This window comes from Pleurodeles waltl, unplaced genomic scaffold, assembly GCF_031143425.1.
Source record: "Pleurodeles waltl isolate 20211129_DDA unplaced genomic scaffold, aPleWal1.hap1.20221129 scaffold_37, whole genome shotgun sequence".
NCBI lineage: Eukaryota > Metazoa > Chordata > Amphibia > Caudata > Salamandridae > Pleurodeles > Pleurodeles waltl.
This window is the reverse complement of record NW_027150076.1, coordinates 7,013,545-7,041,056: the sequence shown is the minus strand read 5'-3', so window position 1 is coordinate 7,041,056 and position 27,512 is coordinate 7,013,545. Positions and strand designations below refer to the sequence as shown.

The 27,512-nt window shown below is 43.0% G+C and overlaps 1 protein-coding gene across 1 annotated transcript in view; it reads left to right on the top strand.

The window, feature by feature from the left end:
* LOC138276116 (zinc finger protein 436-like) overlaps window positions 1-26,260 on the top strand; it is a 35,845-nt gene extending 9,585 nt beyond the window's left edge. Inside the window, exon 3 of the mRNA XM_069219164.1 lies at window positions 20,252-26,260. Within this exon, the coding sequence (XP_069075265.1) occupies window positions 20,252-21,282 (1,031 nt within the window). The 3' untranslated portion in view covers window positions 21,283-26,260. The remainder of the gene's footprint in view (window positions 1-20,251) is intronic.
* The last annotated feature ends 1,252 nt before the right edge of the window (window positions 26,261-27,512 follow it).

Sequence of the window (27,512 nt, the reverse complement as noted above, 5' to 3'; positions counted from 1 at the left end):
ACCACGCCCATGTTACGTCATCACTTACATTGGTTCGTGGGCTTGCCTTTTAAAATCTGCTTGCTTTCATTTGTGAAAGGCATGCATAGGTCATGCCTTTCCCAGTGTTTAGCCCACCTCCACAGCACCGGTAAGCTACTAAAAACATACGAGGCTCGATGTTTTCAGCCTGGGGTCCGGACTACTTTATCTGTTTATTTTCCATGCAGCGCGATTGTGCTGGATTTTACATAGTGCGATCGCGCTGCGTTTTTTTTCTCTTTACAAGGCTAATAGTTCTAACTCGAGCAAATGCGAGACCCGTTGCATTGAAAATGCTTGTTGTTCTTTGCTCCTCAGTGTGCTCAACCTCAAAATAATGTTCCAAAAGCCTCAAACTGAACCTCATCTTCCTGGCAGCAGCTTTGCGGCTGTACACACTGTTACCATTCAAAAGAGGGACAGAGGGTTTATGATCAGTTTGTATTCTGAAGTTGGTCCGACAAACATACGACTTAAACGTTTCAGTCACCTACTTCCAACATCCGATGCTCAATGACAGAGTACTGATGTTCTTGTTTTCTCAACGTACATGACGCAAAAGCAATGGCACATTCCTTATTTCCTTTTTGAATGACTATAGTGGCAATGTGGATACTACGAGCATCAACAGTGATGAATAACCCCTGGCCGGGTACATATGGATTAAGAAGTGGTGCCTTGAACAGTATTTTCTTAATCTCAGGAAATGCCCCTTTCTGTTCCCGACCCCAGATATACTGAACATTCTTCTTCAAAAGATTGTGAAGTGGCTCAGAAATCATAGCACCAGTTTCACTACCTTTTGTATACAATTCGTAAATGACATAAATGCAGGTTGTTATTCATGATCTTTGGGTACAAGCACTTGAGCCGCTCTCAGCAGGCTCAGCCATGGTGAAATACCGCATATTCAAAATGGTGGCCACCAGTCATACATTTATTTCACGAAGTCTTTCAAGGAATTGTAAGTCTATGCATTTGCTCATTGTCACCTTTACCGTAAACCAAAACATCATCTTGGAAAACGATATGAAATCTTCATGACATTTATTGTAGCTGCTTTCATTCTGTAATGAGGTGTTTCATCTCATAGCACTTCTGTTTGTGCATAATTATGAGCAAGCTCCTTCACACGATCACTGGTGAATCACAGGGTTTATATCCTGTTGTCTTTAATAATGACTGCAGTGCAGGGGGCACCTGCCATTTGGGTAACTAGGGATACAAGTGAAGTGTATTGCAACTCTTAGACACTTCATTTGTGCTTAACTGTGACAGCCTTGATCTTGGGCGAGTTTTCGTAATGTCCAGATTTGCACAGGGTCGTATTTGTGTTTGTTAGCGTGCCCACTGATTTCATATAAATATGACTTGTAGGACTCACTGCGAGGACATTGCCTTTAGATATATACAATTAGCTGTGTTCAGTACATTGTAATTTTGTTTTGTGCACCACTTTGATTTACTTCTTTTTTTAGGTGCTAATAGTGCTTACTGTGCGCTCACTGATTTCATATTAACACAGCTTGTAAACTTCTTCAGCCGTATTCAGGCCAAGAATTAACTTTATGAATGACTAGCCTCCAAGAAAGCTGCCATTCAAGAACGCACACAACAGCAAGGAGCTATTCACCATAGTCAAGCAATTCATGAACCCCGTAACAGACCCCCCCAAACCCTCTTTCAAGACCTCTTAAAAAACCTTGCCTTATTTTTCCACTGGAAAATCCAGGACATACAGTATTTTGGAACCAAAACCCGCCACCACCACCCACCAGCATCACCATGGCCCCCAAGCCGCACCAGACCCTGAACCATTGGACCCCTATTTCCACAGAAAACACCCAGAAACTCACAAACTCCATCCATTCATGAGCACCCTCTGACCCGTGCCCACATCACATCTTCAATTTGGCCAGTGCCACCATCGCACCAGAGCTCTGCTGAACTATAAACCGTTCCATCAAAACCACCACCTTCCCATCCGACTGGAAGCATGCAGAGATAAACCCGCTCCTAAAGAAACCCTCCACCGACCCAAAGGAGATGAAGAGTTACACACCCATCTCTCTGCTCCCCTTCCCAGCCAAGGTAACAGAAAAGGCCATCAGCATACAACTCTCAGAGTTCCTCGAGTCGAATCATATCCCAGACCCCTCCCAGTCCAGATTCAGGAGCAATCGCAGCACCGAAACAGCCATCCTTGCAGCCACCGATGACATCTGTGCCATACTGGACCACAGAGACACAGCGCCCTCATCCTCCTCAACCTCTCCGCCACATTCGACACAGTCTCCCTCCCCACCCTTTGCACCAGACTCCATGATGCCAACATCCGCGGCAAAGCACTGGAATGGATTTGATCCTTCCTTTTGGAAGAACCCAGAGCGTCAGACTCCCATCGTTCACCTCGGCACCCAAAGAAACTTGCTGTGGAGTACCCCATGGATCCTCACTAAGCCCGACCTTCTTCAACATCTACATGACTCCACTCATTGTTAGACAGCCCGCGCTAAACATTGTCTCCTACGCTGACGATACCCAACTGATCCTCTGCTTGACTGACGACCCATCAGCAGCCAAGAGAAATTTCCACAAAGGAATAAGAGCAATCGCCGTCTGGATGGAAACCAGCGGCCTCAAACTCAATACGGACAAGACAGAGATCCTCGTACTTGGCCCGACCCCCTCTGCCTGGGATGACTCCTGGTGGCCTATCACCCTAGGAAACAACCCTACCCCCACGACCACGCATTCAACCTGGGCATCATCCTGTACTCCACACTTTCCATGACCAAACAAGTCAACTCTGTCTCATCGTCATGCTTCCTCACTCTTTCTCTCCTTCGGAAGATTTTCAAGTGGCTACCCACTGAGATAAGAAGGATGGTCGCTCACGCCTTTGTCAGCAGCAGTCTGGATTACGCCAACGCACTCTACGCCATCATCACAAAGACACTACAAGCAAGACTACAGAGAATCCAGTGCGCAGCAGACAGACTCATCCTGGATATCCCCCGCCACAGCCACATCTCTGCCCACCTCAGGGACTCCGGTTAACAAACACATCACTTTCAAGCTACTGACACACACCTACAAGACACTTCACAACATCGGGCCAGACTACCTCAACCACTGCCTGACCTTCTACACCCCCGCCAGGCAACTCTGTTCCTCCCAACTTGCCTTCGCCACCATCCCCAGAATCAGGAAGAGCACAGCCGGAGGCAAATCCTTCTCTTACCTCCCAGCCCGGACATGGAACACACTCCCTCTCAACCTCAGACAGGCAGCATCGCTGAAGCAATTCAGGAAGGATCTCGAGACCTTACTCTTCAAGTGATCAGCACTCCCACAACAGCGCCTTCAGACCCCATGGGTGATAAGCCGCGCTTTTCAAGTACCTGATTGATTGATTGATTGATTGATTGATTGATTGATAGCTGATCCTTGCATCCCCTCCTATATGAAAGTGACTAGAACTGCTTTAATGATTAAATTCAAAATCCCTGTTAGTTCTGATGGGACATATAGAATTATGTGCGACCCATTTGGAGCGTTTCATACAACTATGCCTCACAATGTTATTTGATAGTATATATTTTGTACAGTGAATTGAAGCTTAAAGTATATTCATGGGCGAAGGTTATTATTTGTGATCTGATGAAATTATTTTTCATCTAGAAAGAAGGTGATATTAGATGTTATTATACAATTGTTAAGTGCATATGTATGTAGCTCTGTTGTCACTTTATGTGTCTCTTGGATAAGGATTTTTTATTTGGATGTATATATTTTTTCATGTATATGATTTTGAAATGTGTTTATATGATGTGTTTTGTAGCCCTGAAGAAGTCCTCATGGACGAAATTCGTAGGCAATAGTAAAGTCAAAGAAGAAAATAAAGATTTTAAATGAAAAATTATAAACCAAGAAATGATCTGTATGATGAAAACTTTGGGAGTCTGTGCATTTTGATTTTGATTTTTGAATGATATTTGTGTATCTAGTGTAAATTACCAATTAGATTTGGGTGCTGGATCATATTGGTTTAAATTTATGGGGTTTTCTCCGGGTCTTAAGACAAAGAAGTCTGGTCCTCAAGACTCGAGCACCACAATATTTAGAGTAACAATAACCCACTAATGTGGTGAGTGCGGTATTCCTGTGCCTTAGCCTTGTTCTCTTTGTAAATTCTTTGAAAGTGTGGGTGAGGACTTTGAATCGTGCTTGTTTGTGAATGGGGAACCAGTGGAGCTCTTTCAGGGGTGGTGTGATGTGAATGTGGGATGGGACATCGAGAGTGATTCTGGCTGCCGGGGTCTGAATTTTTGCAGCCTTTTGGTGAGTTTTTTGTTGACCACGGCATAGAGGGTGTTTTCATAGGCCAACTTGCTTGTGACCAGCGCATGCATGACAGTTTTCTGGGTGCTGATTGGGCATCATTTGATAATTTTCCTCAGCATCTTCATGGAATGGAAGGAAGAGGCATGGATAGCATTAACTTGGGCACTCATGTCAAGTTTGCTGTCGATAATGGTCCCGAGGTACTTGGCATGGGTGGTAGGTGTCAATCCTAGCTATGTTGACCAGACATCACAATTTCAATGTCGTCTGCACTCAACTTTAGACAGCTGTTGGGGCCACATGTATCAAGATTTTTTCTAGTTGCAAACAAAATCTTCTTATTCGCAACAGCAAAAAAGCATTTTGGTATGTATCAAACTGCAGTTCCTTAGCATGTTACCAAATCGCAGTTTTCGTTTGCAACCAAATACTGATTCGGTATTTGGAATGGGTGTACCTTCCAAATACCAAATTGGAATGGTATGCAATAACATTTTGCGACTGAATTCCAGTCACAAAACATAATTTACCCACTACTGAAGTGTAGTGGTAAAGCATTCATAAATGGTAACATTTGTGAATGTAACAAAAATGTTGTTTAGGAGAAGGCAGTGGTTCACAGGACCACTGTATCTTAAACAAACAAAAGAAAAAACTCTTATCTGTTACTAATGCGAGCATAGCGGGAGTAACCTCTTCAAGATCTATGGGGATAGTCTCACCCCCACACCTTGATCTCTAGGTGTCAGGAACCCAATTAGTGTGCAGGCTATCTTCCTTTGTAGGGTGAAGGCCTGACTGTAACTCATTCACAGCTATGAGTGGTTCCATGATAATCCCATCAGGAAGTGTTCCTCTCAGAGCAGGTTTGTCTAGTGTAAACCAGGTGTCTCCTAATGAACACAGAAAGAAACAAGGACATCACATTCTGATTGTATGTCCCTGCAATAAATGTGCAGACTACAGGGAGACAATGGCTAGCAAGAATAAATGTGTATGCAGCACATACTCGTGTAAATGGAAAACATGTAAAAATCTGCGTCAGAAAAAGAAGTCAAGTTAAAACAGAAATCTGAAATGGAGACTAACCACGGGTCTTACAAGTGCCATGTGAATGTCATCCATGGCAGGGATGAGGGCAGTTTCCATGCTGTGGTTGGGTCTTAAACCAAACTGAGTGGTGTCAAGCAATTAATGGTTGTTGAGGTATTTAGTGAGGTGTCTTTTGTGGATTTTCTGAAAAATCGTGGCCAGAATTGGTAGCAAGGACATCGGTCTGTAGTTGGCGAACGTTGAAGGGTCAGCTTAGTGTTTTTTACAGCAATGGGAGGACAGTTTCGTGTTTCCAAGCATCTGGGAAGAAGTGGAGGCATTCTGAATGGGTGTGACTATAGCACTGATAGGCTGCAGTCCTCTAGAGTAGGCGTGGCGGGAGTAGGGGTCCGACGGGGCCTATGAGTGGATGGATTTCTGTCAGCAGTTTCTTCTTTGGTAATGATGGGTCATGTGGTTAACATTGGTTCTTTGGATAAGATCGGGAGAAGTTGGCGAGGTGTGTTGATTTCGGTTGTGGGTTGAAGTTGCTTCAAATGGTGGTGATTGTGTTACTGATGAATTGAGAGAGATTGTTGCGGATGTCCTGCAAGAGGGTGATGGAGGCGGCAGATGGTGAGGTGAAATCTTTCACAATGGCAACAATTTATTTGCTTCTGTTGATGAGGGCATCAATGCGGTCTACCAGAGTGGTGCAGTTGGTGCTCTAGGTCATTTGGTGGTTAGCCTCTTAGGGCCGATTTGAATGTTCTTCTTTCTGCATTGCCATTAGATTGAGGACAATGCCAGGTAAGTTTCATATTATATTACTCAATTCTCTGTTCCTATGATTAAGAGTAGAACCCCATCTATGAATATATCTCTTGGAACTTGACAGTGTGGGTATAATAATACAATGCAAGCTGGAATACTGTAATATCAGAGAGACTGCACCAGTGGGCATATGGTTTCTGTCAATACTGTACTGTCCCTTGTATAGATAATATTTATACTAAGTCATATACTCTGGTATATTCGGTTTCAAGGCCATAGTGTGCTCTATTCCTCAATCGTATAAATGTATACTGCCCCAGTGGGCCCTATTTAAAAAATCCAACATCACTGATTTTAAGACAAATCGCTAGTGCTTTCATGTTGACAATTATCAATCCTGCTTTGTGCAGGTATCCATCCCCCTTCTTACTTTAAGCAAAATGAGATATGTAAAAATATATATATTATTAAACTTGTAAGGGAAAGCTGTTTTTTAACATGTGTACTAGAGTGTATCAGTGGTGGGAAAGTATGCAGATCCCTGCTCATTTACACACAAGTGTACTTTCAACATCAGTATCCATCATATATGTATGTGTAATTCCTCATCTTTATTCGGGCCCATGGGTTCATTGGTACCCAGCTCTAAAATATATCTTGATTCAAATTGCCTTAATTTATTCTCTCAGTCACCTTCTCTGATATCAGGTTGTATCCTGTCAAGGCCAAAGAAACTAAGGGGCATATTTATACACTGTTTGGAGTATAAAGGAGAGGGCGGGCCTTAAAAAAACGGCGCACAGCCTGATGTGTGCTGTTTTTTAACGCCTGGGTCAGGGCAGGCGTTAAGGGACCTGTGGTCACCCCCTGCCACCCTCGCCCACCCCTGGAGGACACCCATGGATGGGGGGACCCATCCTAGGTAAGTACAGGTAAGTTGAGGTAAGTATTTTTAAAAAAATTTTTAAAGTGGCATAGGGGGGCCTAATTTGGGCCCCCCTACATGCCACTGTGCCCAATGACCATGCCCAGGGGACATTATGTCCCCTGGGCATGGCCACTGGGCAACGGGGCATGACTCCTGTCTTTGCTAAGACAGGAGTCATTTCAGTGGGGGTTGCGTGTCAAAAAATGGCACAAGTCCGGTTTGAGGCCTGATTTTTGCCTCAAACCTGACTTGCACCATTTTTTGACGCACAACCCCCATTTTCCCAGCATTTTCCCCGCATGGCACGTAGGAATGGCGCCGGCGCTGGTTTGCATCAAAAAGTATAAATATGGGCCTAAGTGAGTCCACATTCCTATCATAGCATTCCTCAAAATGTCTAGCCACCGAGAAATTTTGGTCCAGGGTGTTTGATGGCTGTCATGTGCTCCATCACTTGCAGATGTACATCCTAACACATATAGACAGAAGTTTTTGCTACAGGTTGTGAATTGATTGATAATAAGCTTTTCCTTCCCATTAGGCTGAATGGCCCCTTATGTGTTGACAGTTGATTTGCAAGCCTAACATTTTCCACACTTTCTGAAACCCTTTATGTTAAATGGCCACTTTCTCTCACTGGACTTGCCCATATAGCTATGGACTTGTTGGTTTTTCGAGGGATGGTACTTTATGATAAGTGATGGAGGGATGCAAAGTAATATCGTGCCCAACCATCTGATCAGCTTTTAACATTCTCCAATTGTTTTTTGCTTCTGTGGAACTCATATTGTATATAGTGATGAACATTATTGTATTGTCAGGTCCCTCCTTGGCTGCGTTTGATTTAAACTCTAGTTTATCCCTGTTTTTGGTTTTTGGTTTTGTAGGGCTTTATTGGAGTATGCTCTTCTCTAAATGTTTGAATCATGTTTTTTAATTCCTTCTCATATGCTTCTCGGGTATCACAGTTTTTACGGGCCCTTCACATTTCACTAGAGGGCATACTGTCTATCAGTTTCTGAGGATGCACTTCCCCTTAGTTTTCTTTCTTTCTTTGTAGGCTTGGGACCAATGTGCCCTTCTCTCCTTCAGTGGGGATATCTAAGTAATTTATAGATTTATTACTGATCTCACAAGAGAATTTTAGGTTGAGATCTTTTTTGTCAATCTCTGGATGAATCTTTCAACCATTTCCCTACTTCCATCCCACAGCACAAAAAGATTATCTATATACCTGATCACAACCGAAACAGCCATCCTTGCAGCCACCGATGACATCTGTGCCATACTGGACCACAGAGACACAGCGCCCTCATCCTCCTCAACCTCTCCGCCACATTCGACACAGTCTCCCTCCCCACCCTTTGCACCAGACTCCATGATGCCAACATCCGCGGCAAAGCACTGGAATGGATTTGATCCTTCCTTTTGGAAGAACCCAGAGCGTCAGACTCCCATCGTTCACCTCGGCACCCAAAGAAACTTGCTGTGGAGTACCCCATGGATCCTCACTAAGCCCGACCTTCTTCAACATCTACATGACTCCACTCATTGTTAGACAGCCCGCGCTAAACATTGTCTCCTACGCTGACGATACCCAACTGATCCTCTGCTTGACTGACGACCCATCAGCAGCCAAGAGAAATTTCCACAAAGGAATAAGAGCAATCGCCGTCTGGATGGAAACCAGCGGCCTCAAACTCAATACGGACAAGACAGAGATCCTCGTACTTGGCCCGACCCCCTCTGCCTGGGATGACTCCTGGTGGCCTATCACCCTAGGAAACAACCCTACCCCCACGACCACGCATTCAACCTGGGCATCATCCTGTACTCCACACTTTCCATGACCAAACAAGTCAACTCTGTCTCATCGTCATGCTTCCTCACTCTTTCTCTCCTTCGGAAGATTTTCAAGTGGCTACCCACTGAGATAAGAAGGATGGTCGCTCACGCCTTTGTCAGCAGCAGTCTGGATTACGCCAACGCACTCTACGCCATCATCACAAAGACACTACAAGCAAGACTACAGAGAATCCAGTGCGCAGCAGACAGACTCATCCTGGATATCCCCCGCCACAGCCACATCTCTGCCCACCTCAGGGACTCCGGTTAACAAACACATCACTTTCAAGCTACTGACACACACCTACAAGACACTTCACAACATCGGGCCAGACTACCTCAACCACTGCCTGACCTTCTACACCCCCGCCAGGCAACTCTGTTCCTCCCAACTTGCCTTCGCCACCATCCCCAGAATCAGGAAGAGCACAGCCGGAGGCAAATCCTTCTCTTACCTCCCAGCCCGGACATGGAACACACTCCCTCTCAACCTCAGACAGGCAGCATCGCTGAAGCAATTCAGGAAGGATCTCGAGACCTTACTCTTCAAGTGATCAGCACTCCCACAACAGCGCCTTCAGACCCCATGGGTGATAAGCCGCGCTTTTCAAGTACCTGATTGATTGATTGATTGATTGATTGATTGATTGATAGCTGATCCTTGCATCCCCTCCTATATGAAAGTGACTAGAACTGCTTTAATGATTAAATTCAAAATCCCTGTTAGTTCTGATGGGACATATAGAATTATGTGCGACCCATTTGGAGCGTTTCATACAACTATGCCTCACAATGTTATTTGATAGTATATATTTTGTACAGTGAATTGAAGCTTAAAGTATATTCATGGGCGAAGGTTATTATTTGTGATCTGATGAAATTATTTTTCATCTAGAAAGAAGGTGATATTAGATGTTATTATACAATTGTTAAGTGCATATGTATGTAGCTCTGTTGTCACTTTATGTGTCTCTTGGATAAGGATTTTTTATTTGGATGTATATATTTTTTCATGTATATGATTTTGAAATGTGTTTATATGATGTGTTTTGTAGCCCTGAAGAAGTCCTCATGGACGAAATTCGTAGGCAATAGTAAAGTCAAAGAAGAAAATAAAGATTTTAAATGAAAAATTATAAACCAAGAAATGATCTGTATGATGAAAACTTTGGGAGTCTGTGCATTTTGATTTTGATTTTTGAATGATATTTGTGTATCTAGTGTAAATTACCAATTAGATTTGGGTGCTGGATCATATTGGTTTAAATTTATGGGGTTTTCTCCGGGTCTTAAGACAAAGAAGTCTGGTCCTCAAGACTCGAGCACCACAATATTTAGAGTAACAATAACCCACTAATGTGGTGAGTGCGGTATTCCTGTGCCTTAGCCTTGTTCTCTTTGTAAATTCTTTGAAAGTGTGGGTGAGGACTTTGAATCGTGCTTGTTTGTGAATGGGGAACCAGTGGAGCTCTTTCAGGGGTGGTGTGATGTGAATGTGGGATGGGACATCGAGAGTGATTCTGGCTGCCGGGGTCTGAATTTTTGCAGCCTTTTGGTGAGTTTTTTGTTGACCACGGCATAGAGGGTGTTTTCATAGGCCAACTTGCTTGTGACCAGCGCATGCATGACAGTTTTCTGGGTGCTGATTGGGCATCATTTGATAATTTTCCTCAGCATCTTCATGGAATGGAAGGAAGAGGCATGGATAGCATTAACTTGGGCACTCATGTCAAGTTTGCTGTCGATAATGGTCCCGAGGTACTTGGCATGGGTGGTAGGTGTCAATCCTAGCTATGTTGACCAGACATCACAATTTCAATGTCGTCTGCACTCAACTTTAGACAGCTGTTGGGGCCACATGTATCAAGATTTTTTCTAGTTGCAAACAAAATCTTCTTATTCGCAACAGCAAAAAAGCATTTTGGTATGTATCAAACTGCAGTTCCTTAGCATGTTACCAAATCGCAGTTTTCGTTTGCAACCAAATACTGATTCGGTATTTGGAATGGGTGTACCTTCCAAATACCAAATTGGAATGGTATGCAATAACATTTTGCGACTGAATTCCAGTCACAAAACATAATTTACCCACTACTGAAGTGTAGTGGTAAAGCATTCATAAATGGTAACATTTGTGAATGTAACAAAAATGTTGTTTAGGAGAAGGCAGTGGTTCACAGGACCACTGTATCTTAAACAAACAAAAGAAAAAACTCTTATCTGTTACTAATGCGAGCATAGCGGGAGTAACCTCTTCAAGATCTATGGGGATAGTCTCACCCCCACACCTTGATCTCTAGGTGTCAGGAACCCAATTAGTGTGCAGGCTATCTTCCTTTGTAGGGTGAAGGCCTGACTGTAACTCATTCACAGCTATGAGTGGTTCCATGATAATCCCATCAGGAAGTGTTCCTCTCAGAGCAGGTTTGTCTAGTGTAAACCAGGTGTCTCCTAATGAACACAGAAAGAAACAAGGACATCACATTCTGATTGTATGTCCCTGCAATAAATGTGCAGACTACAGGGAGACAATGGCTAGCAAGAATAAATGTGTATGCAGCACATACTCGTGTAAATGGAAAACATGTAAAAATCTGCGTCAGAAAAAGAAGTCAAGTTAAAACAGAAATCTGAAATGGAGACTAACCACGGGTCTTACAAGTGCCATGTGAATGTCATCCATGGCAGGGATGAGGGCAGTTTCCATGCTGTGGTTGGGTCTTAAACCAAACTGAGTGGTGTCAAGCAATTAATGGTTGTTGAGGTATTTAGTGAGGTGTCTTTTGTGGATTTTCTGAAAAATCGTGGCCAGAATTGGTAGCAAGGACATCGGTCTGTAGTTGGCGAACGTTGAAGGGTCAGCTTAGTGTTTTTTACAGCAATGGGAGGACAGTTTCGTGTTTCCAAGCATCTGGGAAGAAGTGGAGGCATTCTGAATGGGTGTGACTATAGCACTGATAGGCTGCAGTCCTCTAGAGTAGGCGTGGCGGGAGTAGGGGTCCGACGGGGCCTATGAGTGGATGGATTTCTGTCAGCAGTTTCTTCTTTGGTAATGATGGGTCATGTGGTTAACATTGGTTCTTTGGATAAGATCGGGAGAAGTTGGCGAGGTGTGTTGATTTCGGTTGTGGGTTGAAGTTGCTTCAAATGGTGGTGATTGTGTTACTGATGAATTGAGAGAGATTGTTGCGGATGTCCTGCAAGAGGGTGATGGAGGCGGCAGATGGTGAGGTGAAATCTTTCACAATGGCAACAATTTATTTGCTTCTGTTGATGAGGGCATCAATGCGGTCTACCAGAGTGGTGCAGTTGGTGCTCTAGGTCATTTGGTGGTTAGCCTCTTAGGGCCGATTTGAATGTTCTTCTTTCTGCATTGCCATTAGATTGAGGACAATGCCAGGTAAGTTTCATATTATATTACTCAATTCTCTGTTCCTATGATTAAGAGTAGAACCCCATCTATGAATATATCTCTTGGAACTTGACAGTGTGGGTATAATAATACAATGCAAGCTGGAATACTGTAATATCAGAGAGACTGCACCAGTGGGCATATGGTTTCTGTCAATACTGTACTGTCCCTTGTATAGATAATATTTATACTAAGTCATATACTCTGGTATATTCGGTTTCAAGGCCATAGTGTGCTCTATTCCTCAATCGTATAAATGTATACTGCCCCAGTGGGCCCTATTTAAAAAATCCAACATCACTGATTTTAAGACAAATCGCTAGTGCTTTCATGTTGACAATTATCAATCCTGCTTTGTGCAGGTATCCATCCCCCTTCTTACTTTAAGCAAAATGAGATATGTAAAAATATATATATTATTAAACTTGTAAGGGAAAGCTGTTTTTTAACATGTGTACTAGAGTGTATCAGTGGTGGGAAAGTATGCAGATCCCTGCTCATTTACACACAAGTGTACTTTCAACATCAGTATCCATCATATATGTATGTGTAATTCCTCATCTTTATTCGGGCCCATGGGTTCATTGGTACCCAGCTCTAAAATATATCTTGATTCAAATTGCCTTAATTTATTCTCTCAGTCACCTTCTCTGATATCAGGTTGTATCCTGTCAAGGCCAAAGAAACTAAGGGGCATATTTATACACTGTTTGGAGTATAAAGGAGAGGGCGGGCCTTAAAAAAACGGCGCACAGCCTGATGTGTGCTGTTTTTTAACGCCTGGGTCAGGGCAGGCGTTAAGGGACCTGTGGTCACCCCCTGCCACCCTCGCCCACCCCTGGAGGACACCCATGGATGGGGGGACCCATCCTAGGTAAGTACAGGTAAGTTGAGGTAAGTATTTTTAAAAAAAATTTTAAAGTGGCATAGGGGGGCCTAATTTGGGCCCCCCTACATGCCACTGTGCCCAATGACCATGCCCAGGGGACATTATGTCCCCTGGGCATGGCCACTGGGCAACGGGGCATGACTCCTGTCTTTGCTAAGACAGGAGTCATTTCAGTGGGGGTTGCGTGTCAAAAAATGGCACAAGTCCGGTTTGAGGCCTGATTTTTGCCTCAAACCTGACTTGCACCATTTTTTGACGCACAACCCTCATTTTCCCAGCATTTTCCCCGCATGGCACGTAGGAATGGCGCCGGCGCTGGTTTGCATCAAAAAGTATAAATATGGGCCTAAGTGAGTCCACATTCCTATCATAGCATTCCTCAAAATGTCTAGCCACCGAGAAATTTTGGTCCAGGGTGTTTGATGGCTGTCATGTGCTCCATCACTTGCAGATGTACATCCTAACACATATAGACAGAAGTTTTTGCTACAGGTTGTGAATTGATTGATAATAAGCTTTTCCTTCCCATTAGGCTGAATGGCCCCTTATGTGTTGACAGTTGATTTGCAAGCCTAACATTTTCCACACTTTCTGAAACCCTTTATGTTAAATGGCCACTTTCTCTCACTGGACTTGCCCATATAGCTATGGACTTGTTGGTTTTTCGAGGGATGGTACTTTATGATAAGTGATGGAGGGATGCAAAGTAATATCGTGCCCAACCATCTGATCAGCTTTTAACATTCTCCAATTGTTTTTTGCTTCTGTGGAACTCATATTGTATATAGTGATGAACATTATTGTATTGTCAGGTCCCTCCTTGGCTGCGTTTGATTTAAACTCTAGTTTATCCCTGTTTTTGGTTTTTGGTTTTGTAGGGCTTTATTGGAGTATGCTCTTCTCTAAATGTTTGAATCATGTTTTTTAATTCCTTCTCATATGCTTCTCGGGTATCACAGTTTTTACGGGCCCTTCACATTTCACTAGAGGGCATACTGTCTATCAGTTTCTGAGGATGCACTTCCCCTTAGTTTTCTTTCTTTCTTTGTAGGCTTGGGACCAATGTGCCCTTCTCTCCTTCAGTGGGGATATCTAAGTAATTTATAGATTTATTACTGATCTCACAAGAGAATTTTAGGTTGAGATCTTTTTTGTCAATCTCTGGATGAATCTTTCAACCATTTCCCTACTTCCATCCCACAGCACAAAAAGATTATCTATATACCTGATCACAATTGGTACATCGTTTGTCATGTCTTCATTTTGTGATGTCCAGACCACATGCTCCTCCCACCAGACCATGAATAAATGTGCATAGCTGGAGGGAAGCAGGTGCCCATTGCTGTTCCTGAGGTTTATCTGCAATATTTATCTCTAAATATGAAAATATTGTTGTTTAGGCAAACGCATATCATGGTCATAATCATAAGTGTATAGTCATGTTGGTCTATTGCAAAAAGTGTACAGTGACAAACTAGATAAAAAATGTACAGAGATCCACCAATGATATCTTTGTTTAGAAAATATTTTATTATCCGTTGACAGTGATTTCAAATATTCAGAGTATCCACTTTGTTTTCAAATACAGACAATTTGATGCTAAATATTCATTTTGTGACATATCCTGATATAATGTACATTTGTTTCCAATCCAGTTCTAGTATCCTGAAATGTGATAATTATTATTCAGAATATTGTCAGCTTTTAAGCAAGGTGTAACCAACACATGCTTCACCCCCTGCTTTTGCACGCAAGTCTGGGGCTTTCTTGAGGCTTTTACTAATTCTTTATTAAGTTTCAGAGTTTCAAATTGTTTGAGCTCAGTTTAAGTAATTGTAAAGTCGTTAGTTATGAACCTGGAATTAAGACGCCATTGTATAATCGCCTTCCTTGAGGTATGATTAGACAATAAGTGACATGCTTACTTGCTTTTTTATTACCTACTTTTCCTGATTCTATTCCTCAACTGGATTGGGAACAAAAGTATATTGACACAATATTTATAAAAAATGAGTATTTGGCATCATATTGTGTGTATTTGAAAATTAAGTGAATATCCTGGATATTGTAGATCACTGTTGACAAATGATAAAGTATTTTCTAAATAAAGATATCATTGCTAGATCTCTATTTTTTTATCTTGGTATTTTATGCTACTTTATAATAAATATGGAAACATATATTCCATATATCAAAACAATTTTGACAAACGAAAGGTGTTGTAGGCATGTAAAATTCTCCCTAAAACTAATTACAAACAGGAACATACCAAAGGCATTGGAAATCAGGCCGAAAGCGTGTTTGCATGCTCTTAAATCTTGTGTGTGTATTGGATATAGTACAAAGAAAAATCTCTACTATCTCTACGATACAATGGGAGCACCCCACAAGAATCAGAACGAAGTAACAGTAAGCTGTTGTTGGAGTACACTATTGGCCTCCCTGGCGGTCTAGTAGGGCTCTTATATATTTTCAGTAGAGGGTAAAACATGGTACAGTAGAGAGGAAGTGTTTTCCAGAAATAAAAATCCATCATAATTGATCAAACCTTGATTTTGCCACTTCCACAGATAGTCATGGTATTGTCTGATCAGGTTAACATTTGTCAACATCACACACTTTATAGCAATCGTTATTAAACAATTGTCGAAAAGCCTCTTGATCATAATTGCAATCAATCATTAAATCATTAAAACTGCATTTCCCCCCTTATTGGACAGCTTTACAATAATGATGTTGTCATAGTGTAATGTGTTAATGGCCTCCCTTCATTCCTTACTCAAGTTAGATCTGATTTGTCCCTTCTTTCCTTTACTGTGAGGAATTTGAACAAGTATTTGGTGACCAAGTCACTCAAGACGTCCCAGTTGTCCTGAGGCAGTGAGGAATTATATGTAGATTTCTTTTTGAAGCCACTGAGACTTGCCTGATCGATCTGTAGCCACAGTTCTAGCAAGGCTTCCCGCGCATCCGTTGCACATACGTTTTCCATATCTAGACCAATCAATGTTATTATGTTATCAATGTCACTTAAGCACGTTTTATGTTTTTTGGGATTGGACTCACCTGTTCCCATCTTCACTGGCTTAGGTCTGATTATATGGGTGTAAGGAAATGCCTCCTTGGCATGGTTACCCCCTGACTTTTTGCCTTTGCTGATGCCAAGTTATGATTTGAAAGCGTGCTGAGGCCTGCTAACCAGGCCCCAGCACCAGTGTTCTTTCCCTAACCTGTACTTTTGTTTCCGCAATTGGCACACCCTGGCATCCAGGTAAGTCCCTTGTAACTGGTACTCCTGGTACCAAGGGCCCTGATGCCAGGGAAGGTGTCTAAGGGCTGCAGCATATCTTATGCCACCCTGGGGACCCCTCACTCAGCACAGACATACTGCTTGCCAGCTTGTGTGTGCTAGTGGGGATAAAATGACTAAGTCGACATGGCACTCCCCTCAGGGTGCCATGCCAAACTCACACTGCCTATAGGTATAGATAAGTCACCCCTCTAGCAGGCCTTACAGCCCTAAGGCAGGGTGCACTATACCATAGGTGAGGGCATATGTGCATGAACACTATGTCCCTACAGTGTCTAAGCAAAACCTTAGACATTGTAAGTGCAGGGTAGCCATAAGAGTATATGGTCTGGGAGTCTGTCATGCACGAACTCCACAGCACCATAATGGCTACAGTGAAAACTGAAGTTTGGTATCAAACTTCTCAGCACAATAAATGCACAGTGATGCCAGTGTACATTTTATTGTAACATACACCCCAGAGGGCATTTTAGAGATGCCCCCTGAAACCTTAACCGACTACCAGTGTGGGCTGACTAGTTTTAGCAGCCTGCCACACACCAGACATGCTGCTGGCCACATGGGGAGAGTGCCTTTGTCACTCTTTGGCTAGTAACAAAGCCTGTACTGGGTGGAGGTGCTTCTCATCTCCCCCTGCAGGAACTGTAACACCTGGCGGTGAGCCTCAAAGGCTCACCCCCTTTGTTACAGCACCCCAGGGCACTCCAGCTAGTGGAGTTGCCTGCCCCCTCCGGCCACGGCCCCACTTTTGGTGGCAAGGCCGGAGGAGATAATGAGAAAAACAAGGAGGAGTCACTGGCCAGTCAGGACAGCCCCTAAGGTGTCTTAAGCTGAGGTGACTCTGACTTTTAGAAATCCTCCATCTTGCAGATGGAGGATTCCCCCAATAGGATTAGGGATGTGCCCCCCTCCCATCAGGGAGGAGGCACAAACAGGGTGTAGCCACCCTCAGGGCTAGTAGCCATTGGCTACTAACCCCCCAGACCTAAACACACCCCTAAATCAAGTATTTAGAGGCTCCCAGAACCCAGCAAGATAGATTCCTGCAACCTAAGACAAAGAAGGACTGCTGAGCTGAAAAACCTGCAGAGAAGACGGAGACACCAACTGCTTTGGCCCCAGCTCTACCGGCCTGTCTTCCTACTTCAAAAGAACTGCTCCAGCGACGCGTTCCACAGGGTCCAGCGTACCCTGCATCTACAAGGACCAACAACTCCCGACAGCAGTTCTGCTCCAAGAAAGAAGCATCTTTGCACCAAAGAAGCAACTTTGAAACAACACACGTTTCCCGCCGGAAGCGTGAGACTTTGCACTCTGCACCCAACGCCCCCGGCTCGACTTGTGGAGAACAAACACTACAGGGAGGACTCCCCGGCAACTGCGAGCCCGTGAGTAGCCAGAGTTGGCCCCCCTGACCCCCCACAGCGACTCCTGCAGAGAGAATCCAGAGGCCCCCCCTGACCGCGACTGCCTGGTTCAAAGACCCGACGCCTGGTAAGGACACTGCACCCGCAGCCCCCAGGGCCTGAAGGATCCGACCTCCAGTGCAGGAGCGACCCCCAGGTGGCCCTCTCCCTTGCCCAGGTGGTGGCTACCCCGAGGAGCCCCCCTTGCCTGCCTGCATCGCTGAAGAGACCCCTTGGTCTCCCATTGAACTCCATTGCAAACCCGACGCCTGTTTGCACACTGCACCCGGCCGCCCCCGTGCCGCTGAGGGTGTACTTTTTGTGCTGACTTGTGTCCCCCCCGGTGCCCTACAAAACCCCCCTGGTCTGCCCTCCGAAGACGCGGGTACTTACCTGCTGGCAGACTGGAACCGGGGCACCCCCTTCTCCATTGAAGCCTATGTGTTTTGGGCACCACTTTGACCTCTGAACCCGACCGGCCCTGAGCTGCTGGTGTGGTAACTTTGGGGTTGCCAAAGCTGGGCTACCTTGGACCCAACTTTGAACCCTGTAGGTGGTTTACTTACCTGTAAAACTAACAAACACTTACCTCCCCCAGGAACTGTTGAAAATTGCACTGTCTAGTTTTAAAGTAGCTTATTGCCATTTGTGTGAAAACTGTATATGCTATTTTGCTAATTCAAAGTTCCTAAGTGAAATACCTTTCATTGAAAGTATTGTTTGTAAATCTTGAACCTGTGGTTCTTAAAATAAACTAAGAAAATATATTTTTCTATATAAAAACTATTGGCCTGGAATTGTCTTTCAGTGTGTGTTCCCCCTTTATTGCCTGTGTGTGTGCAACAAATGCTTAACACTACCCTCTGATAAGCCTACTGCTCGACCACACTACCACAAAATAGAGCATTAGAATTATCTCTTTTTGCCATTATCTTACCTCTAAGGGGAACCCTTGGACTCTGTGCATGCTATTTCTTACTTTGAAATAGTACATACAGAGCCAACTTCCTACAATGGGCCGTAGATAGCTTTAATTTCCTTAGAAACAGAAGTAAGTAAATTCCACAGGGACTGTAACTGAAGTCCCCACTGGAGGAGAAATATAAGCCATGTTTCAGGAGATTCGGTACATTTGTTGCCTTGCTCTTGTTTTTCCTCTTTTCTGATTTTCCATTGTCCATCCTTTTTTCAGTAACCTGTACACGGCTAAAAAGAAGTCCTAGGTATTTTTTTTTTTTTTATCGGAGGTGCCAGAGAAGTCATCTTAGTTTGATTCTCGTTCTGAGCTTGACTCCACTGTCAGAAGTTCCTGTTGTCTTTGTGTTGATATTATTTTAACCTCTCTCCTTACTTCACCATATCGTATTCCAAAGGTTAAGACTCTTCCAGTGCCGTAGTCTTACTTTACCATTAGGAATTTCCTCCTCTTTTAGCCTTTATCTATTCCTCATGTTTGGTCAGTCTATCAGTCATTCCTTCAATGAAGTTATTCGTCATTCTTATTCTCCTTAATATCAGCTCATAGTTTTGAGTATTATGAATGCGAGGTTAGAGAACACCCTTAGATTGCAAACTAATTAAAAACAAGTTAGCAGGCCTTTTCCATCTACAGTATTGGCCCTTCGTCTAGAACAGCATCCCCATAGTCATCAAGGCTGCCCCAACACTGTCCCAGTTTAAAAAAGAGTTGAGGGCTCACCTCTTTAAAAATGTATTCTTGTCTTTGTCTTTGTCCCTGTACAGCGGTCTGCAGCTTTTAGGCTACGTTTGTACTATAAAAATAACATATTACTACATATATAACTAGAGCACCCATTGTGTCCAGTTGAGATTTTAATATTGTCTAATCAAGAGTAACGTGTCTGTCTTTTAAGCCACTACATCCATGTTAGTGTATAGTTTTCTCAGTTTAATTAAGCAGTTTATTTATTATTTTACACATACATATAAGCAGACAAACCTACTCTGATGGAGAAAAAAGCAATAATTTAAGTTGGAGTCTGCGTGCTAATGTGTTATGCATTTCAGCTATGGGATTATGCATTGTTCTCCAAATCGAAGCTCAGTCTTTGAACTAAACATGTTCTATTATTTATAACCCAAAACGTGACATGGGGATAGTGCACCACATGTGGTCTACAATACCAATAGCAGCAAACTATTGGTTACACGTAGTCACATTTTCCTACTTCCCTAGATATAACTGTCCACCTTTCACATATTATAACAACACATTTTTTTCAAGAAATATTTCCCATGTGTAATTTGTGTTCTTTTCATTCCTCAGCACAGAAGCCGCAGACAGAAAGTATGAATAGTAAAGAGAAACATAAAGTGTCTGAAGGAAGGAAGAATTTTGCTCACAAAATTAACGAAAGAAAACACCATAGGATACACACCGGCCTAGGAGCGTGTCCCTTTGCTGAATGTCAGACGACATTTGCTGGAAAGACGCACCTTTTACCGCATGAAGAAACACACACAGGATTAAGACAATATCCCTGCACTGAGCATGAAACGTGGTTTGCTGACAAGGAGACTCTTATATGTCAAGAAAAAACTCCTTGTAATATCTTTGAGAAAAGCTTTATGCACAAGGTAGATCTTCAAAACCATCAAAGAATACACACTAGAGGGAGACTGTATCACTGCAAGGAGTGTGTGAAGAGCTTTCCTGGAAAATCACACTTGGTACAGCATCAAAGAATGCACACAGGAGAGAAGCCTTATAGCTGTACTGTGTGTGAGAAGAGCTTCAATCGAAAGGGAAATCTAGTAGACCACCAAAGCATGCACACAGGAGAGAGGCCTTATAGCTGTGCTGTGTGTGAGAAGAGCTTCAATCGAAAGAGAATTCTTATGGACCACGAAAGAATACACACAGGCGAGAAGCCTTATAGCTGTACTGTGTGTGAGAAGAGCTTCAATCGAAAGAGAATTCTTGTAGACCACGAACGAATACACACAGGAGAGAAGCCTTATAGCTGTACTGTGTGTGAGAAAAGCTTTAATCGAAAGAGAAATCTTGTAGACCACCAAAGAATACACACAGGAGAGAAGCCGTATAGCTGTACTGTGTGTGAGAAGAGCTTCAATCGAAAGAGAACTCTTATAGAGCACCAAAGACTACACGCAGGAGAGAATCCTTATAGCTGTAATGTGTGTACCAAGAGCTTTACTCGTAAAGCAACCCTAATACTCCATCAACTCATACACACAGGAGAGAGGCCTTATAGCTGCAGTGTGTGTGGCAAGACCTTTACTCTTAAGGGAACCCTTGTACGCCATCAAACCAGACACACAGAAGAGAGACCTTAATCACTGCACTGTTGGCAGCGAGTGCTTTAGTGGAAAGTCAATTCTTGTACAGCCCCAAAAAATACACACATGAGAACGCAATGACTGTGTACAGGATATGAAGAGAGCTCTATAGAAAAAGTGACTCCTCAGCAACATCAAGTAACAGCAACATCAAGTAAAACACACAAAAGCCTTCTCAAAGCACTGCCAAAAGGCATCTAAGATTCTACAGCTGAAATGAGATCTGCAACATCTAAGAGAACATCAAGGCTGAGGTCCTCACTTTCCCCTGAATGTCTGAAGAGCTTTAAATTTAAGGGCAAACTCCCAAATTTGCAGCATCTCCAAACAGAATGTGGGCCCTTCAGCTTCACTTCACTAAGCATTGAATTTCACGAAGTATTGCTTCACTGCAAATTTAACTTTTTAGACGAACATGAAATGTATCCAGTGGTGACGACATGTTGCCAAGTGTGGACCAAAATATCTTGAGGGACATGACTTCTAGGACTCAACAACAAAAGTACTGAAAACCTGGACAATTGAAAAAAATAAACTTGTAGAAGAAATAAGAATCAAAAAACACCTGAGGATGAAAAATAAAAACTCGATTCATCACTAAAAATAGGGACATCTGCTTCCAATCAGCATCTTCAAACCAGTTGTGCAAAACGTCTGTACAATTCTTCCAGGCTGATAGATCAGAACAGAATACATGGCTGTGCAGATTCTAACAACATACAAAGGTGGCATGAACCTAATTATTCTGAAATTTCAACTGCTTAAAATGTTACGCTATTCATGCAGCTTTGAGAAGGTTTATTCTGTTGAGAAAAGCATTACAATATATTACAAAACAGAGCAGACTGTCAGCTAAAGACACTACAAAGCTTATTTCATTGCATCCTGTGATGTGTTTTGTGAGATCAGTCGTGGTCCTGTTCTTGTTTGAGGAGTGAGATTGACAATTAGACTAAGGACACTCCTGCAGGGAGCTGTCCCCAAGAATCTTATTTTATACACTCTACCTTTGCTAGTAAACCAGTTTGCCTGCCGCTTTCATGTGGTGAAAAGACTGAATATACTTAAAACCCATCAGTACGTTCAGAGTGCCTGTTTTCTCTATCCCGGGAAGGGATGGGGAGAAACTTATGCTACTCTGAAGCTCTTCCACCACCAGTCGCTCAGATGTGAGGCATTCTAGTGTGTAGTGAGCACTACCACTGTGATTTTAGAGTTTTGCAAGCGTTACAAGTATAATTTGCACTGTTAATGTTTCCAGAGACCACTTATGAAGTTTAACACCTGTGTCCCTGGGACCTTTCCCTTCACTGAGTTTATTGGTTGCCCAATATAGGCTGAATACTCTGGACCCTGTGGCATCAGTGAGCGAGGCTTGTCTCCAAACCATTAGATGGAAGCAGCTGCACTGTGCATGCAGTCATGGAGCATAATGTGAATGTTGTGTTTCTCCTTCATCCCCGCACCTGCCCACACACAAGGTCCACCCGTACTCATCGATGATCATGAAACAAGGGACATACACATACCTGGTGTGAGGCTTTGTGCGAGGCTGCTCTGGTGGCACTCAGACTCCAGTGCCAAAGTCACCACCCACATTGGGCACGTGTGGGGAGCTTGCTGTGGCTCGTAGCTAGCCCCGGATCTGCAGTGACACGTTGATCTCCAAGAATGAACTATGTAGTAATGGTAGCACAGGTGTGGGCAATGCAGAGACACGTAGGGCACTAAGTGAAAGCTGCCAGAAATTAGGGTCCTCAACTGAAGCTATGATACTGTATTATAGTCAACAGCAAGTCAGCGGGCGGCACGATTGTTCCTGCTGCATTGGCACATTTAGAGCGTATCCTGTTTACACAGTATAGATTTTGTTGCATATAGGGATCAGTGGCCACTTCAAGTATTTTCTTTACTGTACTAATGCAAGTGAGGATTTTGTTGCAGATTGTGTCAGGGATTATGTCCATGTCCACATTTTACATTTCCATTGTTGTATTGCCTAATGTATTGTGAACCACTATGGTTAGATGTGTTATTTTCATTTGTTGTTTCGTCATTTAATTGTTACATTGTAAACGGTAGCTGTGTTTGCTGTGTTTGATTTGAAGTATTAAGAATATTGCTCACTGGTTTTAATTTGTCATTTTAGAACATTTCAGACTCTCATACAAAGCCAATTGGTTCTCATAAACGTTTGTTGAGGATGCAGTGAATCCTTTAGGTCATTGTGGTACAGAGTAAACTATCTCATGTAGCGTCTCCTTGTATCTGACTCCAGCCACATCCTGGAGGGACAGGATAGTAGTGTAAGTGGAAGGTGTGATTCTGCTATTCCAGTGCCAAGGGGTCACCAGTATATAAGGTTGTGCACACGTGCAAAAGACCGGCCTTGCACAAGAGTAGTTTGTGGAGTGCGGCTAGTTGCCTTGTTTGTGAATGTGCAGAGAGCTCGTTGCGTGCACTTCTGCAGGCTGGCGCAGTGGAAGTGACATTGACTCCATGGTGTTGGTTGATTGAGTAGTGGCTGCTAAAGGAAAATGTTAGAGCATAAACAGCTGCCCTGAGTGGCACCCAGTGATCAGAGCACGCTAGCCCGGGTCTTCCAAGGGCAGAATGTTTGGAATTGCACTGCATTTTCCCCATACATAACCTTTAACATGGAAAATTATGCAGTGTAACATATTCCCTGTGGGAAAAGAAGAAAGAGGCAAAATGAACAGGAAAACCATGTAAAATGCGGGGCAGCAGCCCCGTGTGTGAAGCACAAGAAACAAAAAGCAGGGGAGGGGCAAGTGCTTCCTGTGTGTAGCACAGAGACCGTAGCCTTGGACATTTCGCCGGTTTCCTGGGTTGGGTATTGTCAGGAGTCTTCAGTTCCAGTCCATAGAAACAATGTAGTAGTACAGTGGAAAACTTTACTGAAATCGAGAAGTGTACTGGCTGCGCACCTGGAGCACCATAGACATAGGACTGATATGTGAGTGCATCTATTTGAGCTGAAATTGTATCGCAGAAACCTATCTGGAAAACACCGTAGTGGTCATGATACAGAGTGAGATGAAGGGAAGGAGGGAGAGGGAGGTCTTCCCTCAGGGCTAAAGGATGGGGGGAGTCACATACAGTTTATGTTGCCTTTACATTATCCTTTTAAAGCAGCAGGGAAAGGGTGACACCTCCATCCCAGAGCTAATATAACCAAGCTACAGACTGATCACTTAATATATGACGCCTCCTTCATATTGATACGTTTTCTAGATTTAGATACAATACATTCCGAGCTATAGATTCTCAAGACTATCTGGCAACACAGACCAAGGCAACATACTGACATTAGAAGAGAGACCATGTGAACAGTAAACCAGAAAGCCCCTTTATTTACTTAAGGTTGCCATTCTCATTTTCTGTAATACATGAAGTAGTTGTTCACAAAATCATGCTTGGCGCCCTTGTTAAACCAATGGGATTTTTAAGTCGCAACAAGATTCCTAATTAGGCGGGAAAGCAGCGCTCCGTATGTACAAACATTTGCAGTGTTCGGATCTACAGTATCGAAGTGTAGACATGAAAAACATATTTCAAAATGAAAAGCAGCACTTACAGCAAACATTACCTCCCCTCCTGTGGCCCCTTTCCATAAGGAGTTGTGTTACTGGTGCCCTAAAGTTTACCGCTTATGTGATATGTTGTGCCATTATATAACTAATTCAAAATCAGATTCAACTTCACTGGCACCGAAGTAGGGAATACGTTTTACTATTCAACTGACTGGCCAGCCCGCAGCAGTGAAGGATCTCTTGTCTGAACTGAGGGAAGAAACAAATACTGCTATGGCCTTGTATGTTATTAGCAAGAATTGGTAAAACATTTTGTTTGTGTTATCCAGGATTACTGAAAGATCTGGCCCCATGTGCAATGTACCAATGATACATTTTCTGGATTTATCCAGAATTGGCCCTGAGCTGTAGGCTGTGCAGGTCTCCAGACCCTCTGGCAACCAGACTGAGTAAACATAGCAACATGATAATAGACAACCAGGTGGGCTACAACACATGAACCCACACACACATTATAAGGATGGCGTGTCCTGGGCAATGATCAGTCCTGTGAAACTCACAGGAGTATTTGTTATTATTAATGAGTTCCCAAACTTTTCATCAAGAATAAACACACTCAAGAGTATACACAATGTAAATATACTTTTACCCTTTTATTAAAATCAAAGTTCGATTCTAATGCATAAAATGTGTATTGTTGTAACTATAAAAATAAACAGACCAGTGGCAATAGTAAATCTCCATTTATGAACGAACCCCTCGATTCATCCATCTAAGCTAGACCTAGCACCCCCAAGACCTTATTTGAGTTTCTTGGGTGGACTTCCTCTCACCCACGTACCTTAATAGGTGAATGAAGGCAGTGTTCCATACTTTTTTGTGTCCTAAACTTAAATACTCTATTTATTAATCATTTTGTGCTCAGGACAATCATTTATATAAAACTTTTTCCAATGATAAAAACCATGAAAACATTTTTTTCATAAGTAGACTATGCAGCTCAGTGCAAACATCAAAAAACATAATTTGACCCAACAAATAAATTTGTACCATCATGAGAACATATGGAAGCTTTTCAAACTGACAAACGTTTGAAAGTAATAGGAGAATAGAGATTTGCTTGTTCTGTTGATAATGATGCAGCCATGATCTAATAAAAAAACAAGATTTGAAGGCAATGTATGAACAAGATGGCAAAGATGGGACCAAAGATGTAACGGTACTTGCTGGAATAGTTGCAGATCAATGCTGATTGCATCTGAGTATGGTGAAACTGTTGGTGGTGTTATGCTAGTTAGTGTCACCACGTGTGGCAGCACAAGTCTGGAATAGTACATCACATCTTTAATGATGGGTAATTGCATTGCACTACTGGCTGCCTGATGCACACTTATTGGTGGAATTACTTTCCAGACATCGATAGGGCAATTTAGCTGGTTCTTCCAGAGTAAAGTCAATAAAACCTATTTAAAGCAATTTTTGTACCAGAACACAAGTTTTGCAGATCATTTATGTTGATCATTTATGTTAATTTTATTTCTTCATTAGGTAAAAAATAAGAATTTCACATTCAACTACAAAAGTGTAACTGATATTTTACCAAACAGACTGAAAAGTAAAGAACTGAGAAAGAGGGAATTAATCCAAAAATAGTTTTAAACCAAGTCAGCAGACCAGGTCCAGCAGTTTTAAAAACATGGACAATACATTTTGTTTCTGAAGCATGAAATATAGTATGCAATAGATCAGCAGCATGTGTCTGGGACTGAGTATGCAGGAGTTGTTGAACTTTGGATACAGACTAGGAGTTTTGCAGGTCTCATGTTACTGCTGCAGATGCTAAAGGTACATCTTTTTTAGTTAAAATTGCAGCGTTTGCTTAGTTTATCAAAGTGCATATTTATCATATCTGTTTTTGGGCAGGAGGAGTGTTAGCCATGTGCAGTAGGCAGACAGTCAATAAATGACACACAACTCAATAACGAGATCCACACCAATTTACCAAACTAAAAAGTATCTTTATATATGCCTAGGCACCAGAATCAATATAATCTGGTAAGTACATTTTGCAGTAAATGTTATTACAGTTTTGAAAAGTTGGCACTGTAATTTTCTGAAGCTGCAATGTTATCCTATGGAGGAAAAACAAATATGGCAAACAGGGACTCAGCTGTGACTGACAGGACCAATCTTCCAGACTTAGCGTGTGTATGGGGCAGGGTCCTGGGCTGAAGGTCATCTTATGCAGCACTGGGGCAGCCGTGTTCAGAGGTATAGTTCAGCTTTGGGTGCCCCGTTGAAGACCATGGGGATCGGTCCGGTCAGAAAGGCACTTCAAGCAGGGACTAGGGGTCCAGTCCAAGTGAACCAACGAGAGGGTTAAAATCTTGAGGTGTCTGGGGACGTGGGGACACCTTTGGTCCTTTTCTCCTCGGGCCGGGACTGCCAGGTGCGGGGTGTTCTTAGACATCAGGTTTCTGTCCCTGAAGCAGTCGTGTAGATGGGGCCTGCAGAAAAAGGCTGCAGCCATGTACTAGGGGTCCAGTCCAATCAAGCCAACAAGTAGGCTCAAGTCTCACAAAGCTCGGAAACGTGGAGACACCCTTGGTCCTCTTCCCCTCAGTCTGGGGCAGATGGGTGGAGAGGTGTCCTGAGCTCTGCTTCTCCACAGGA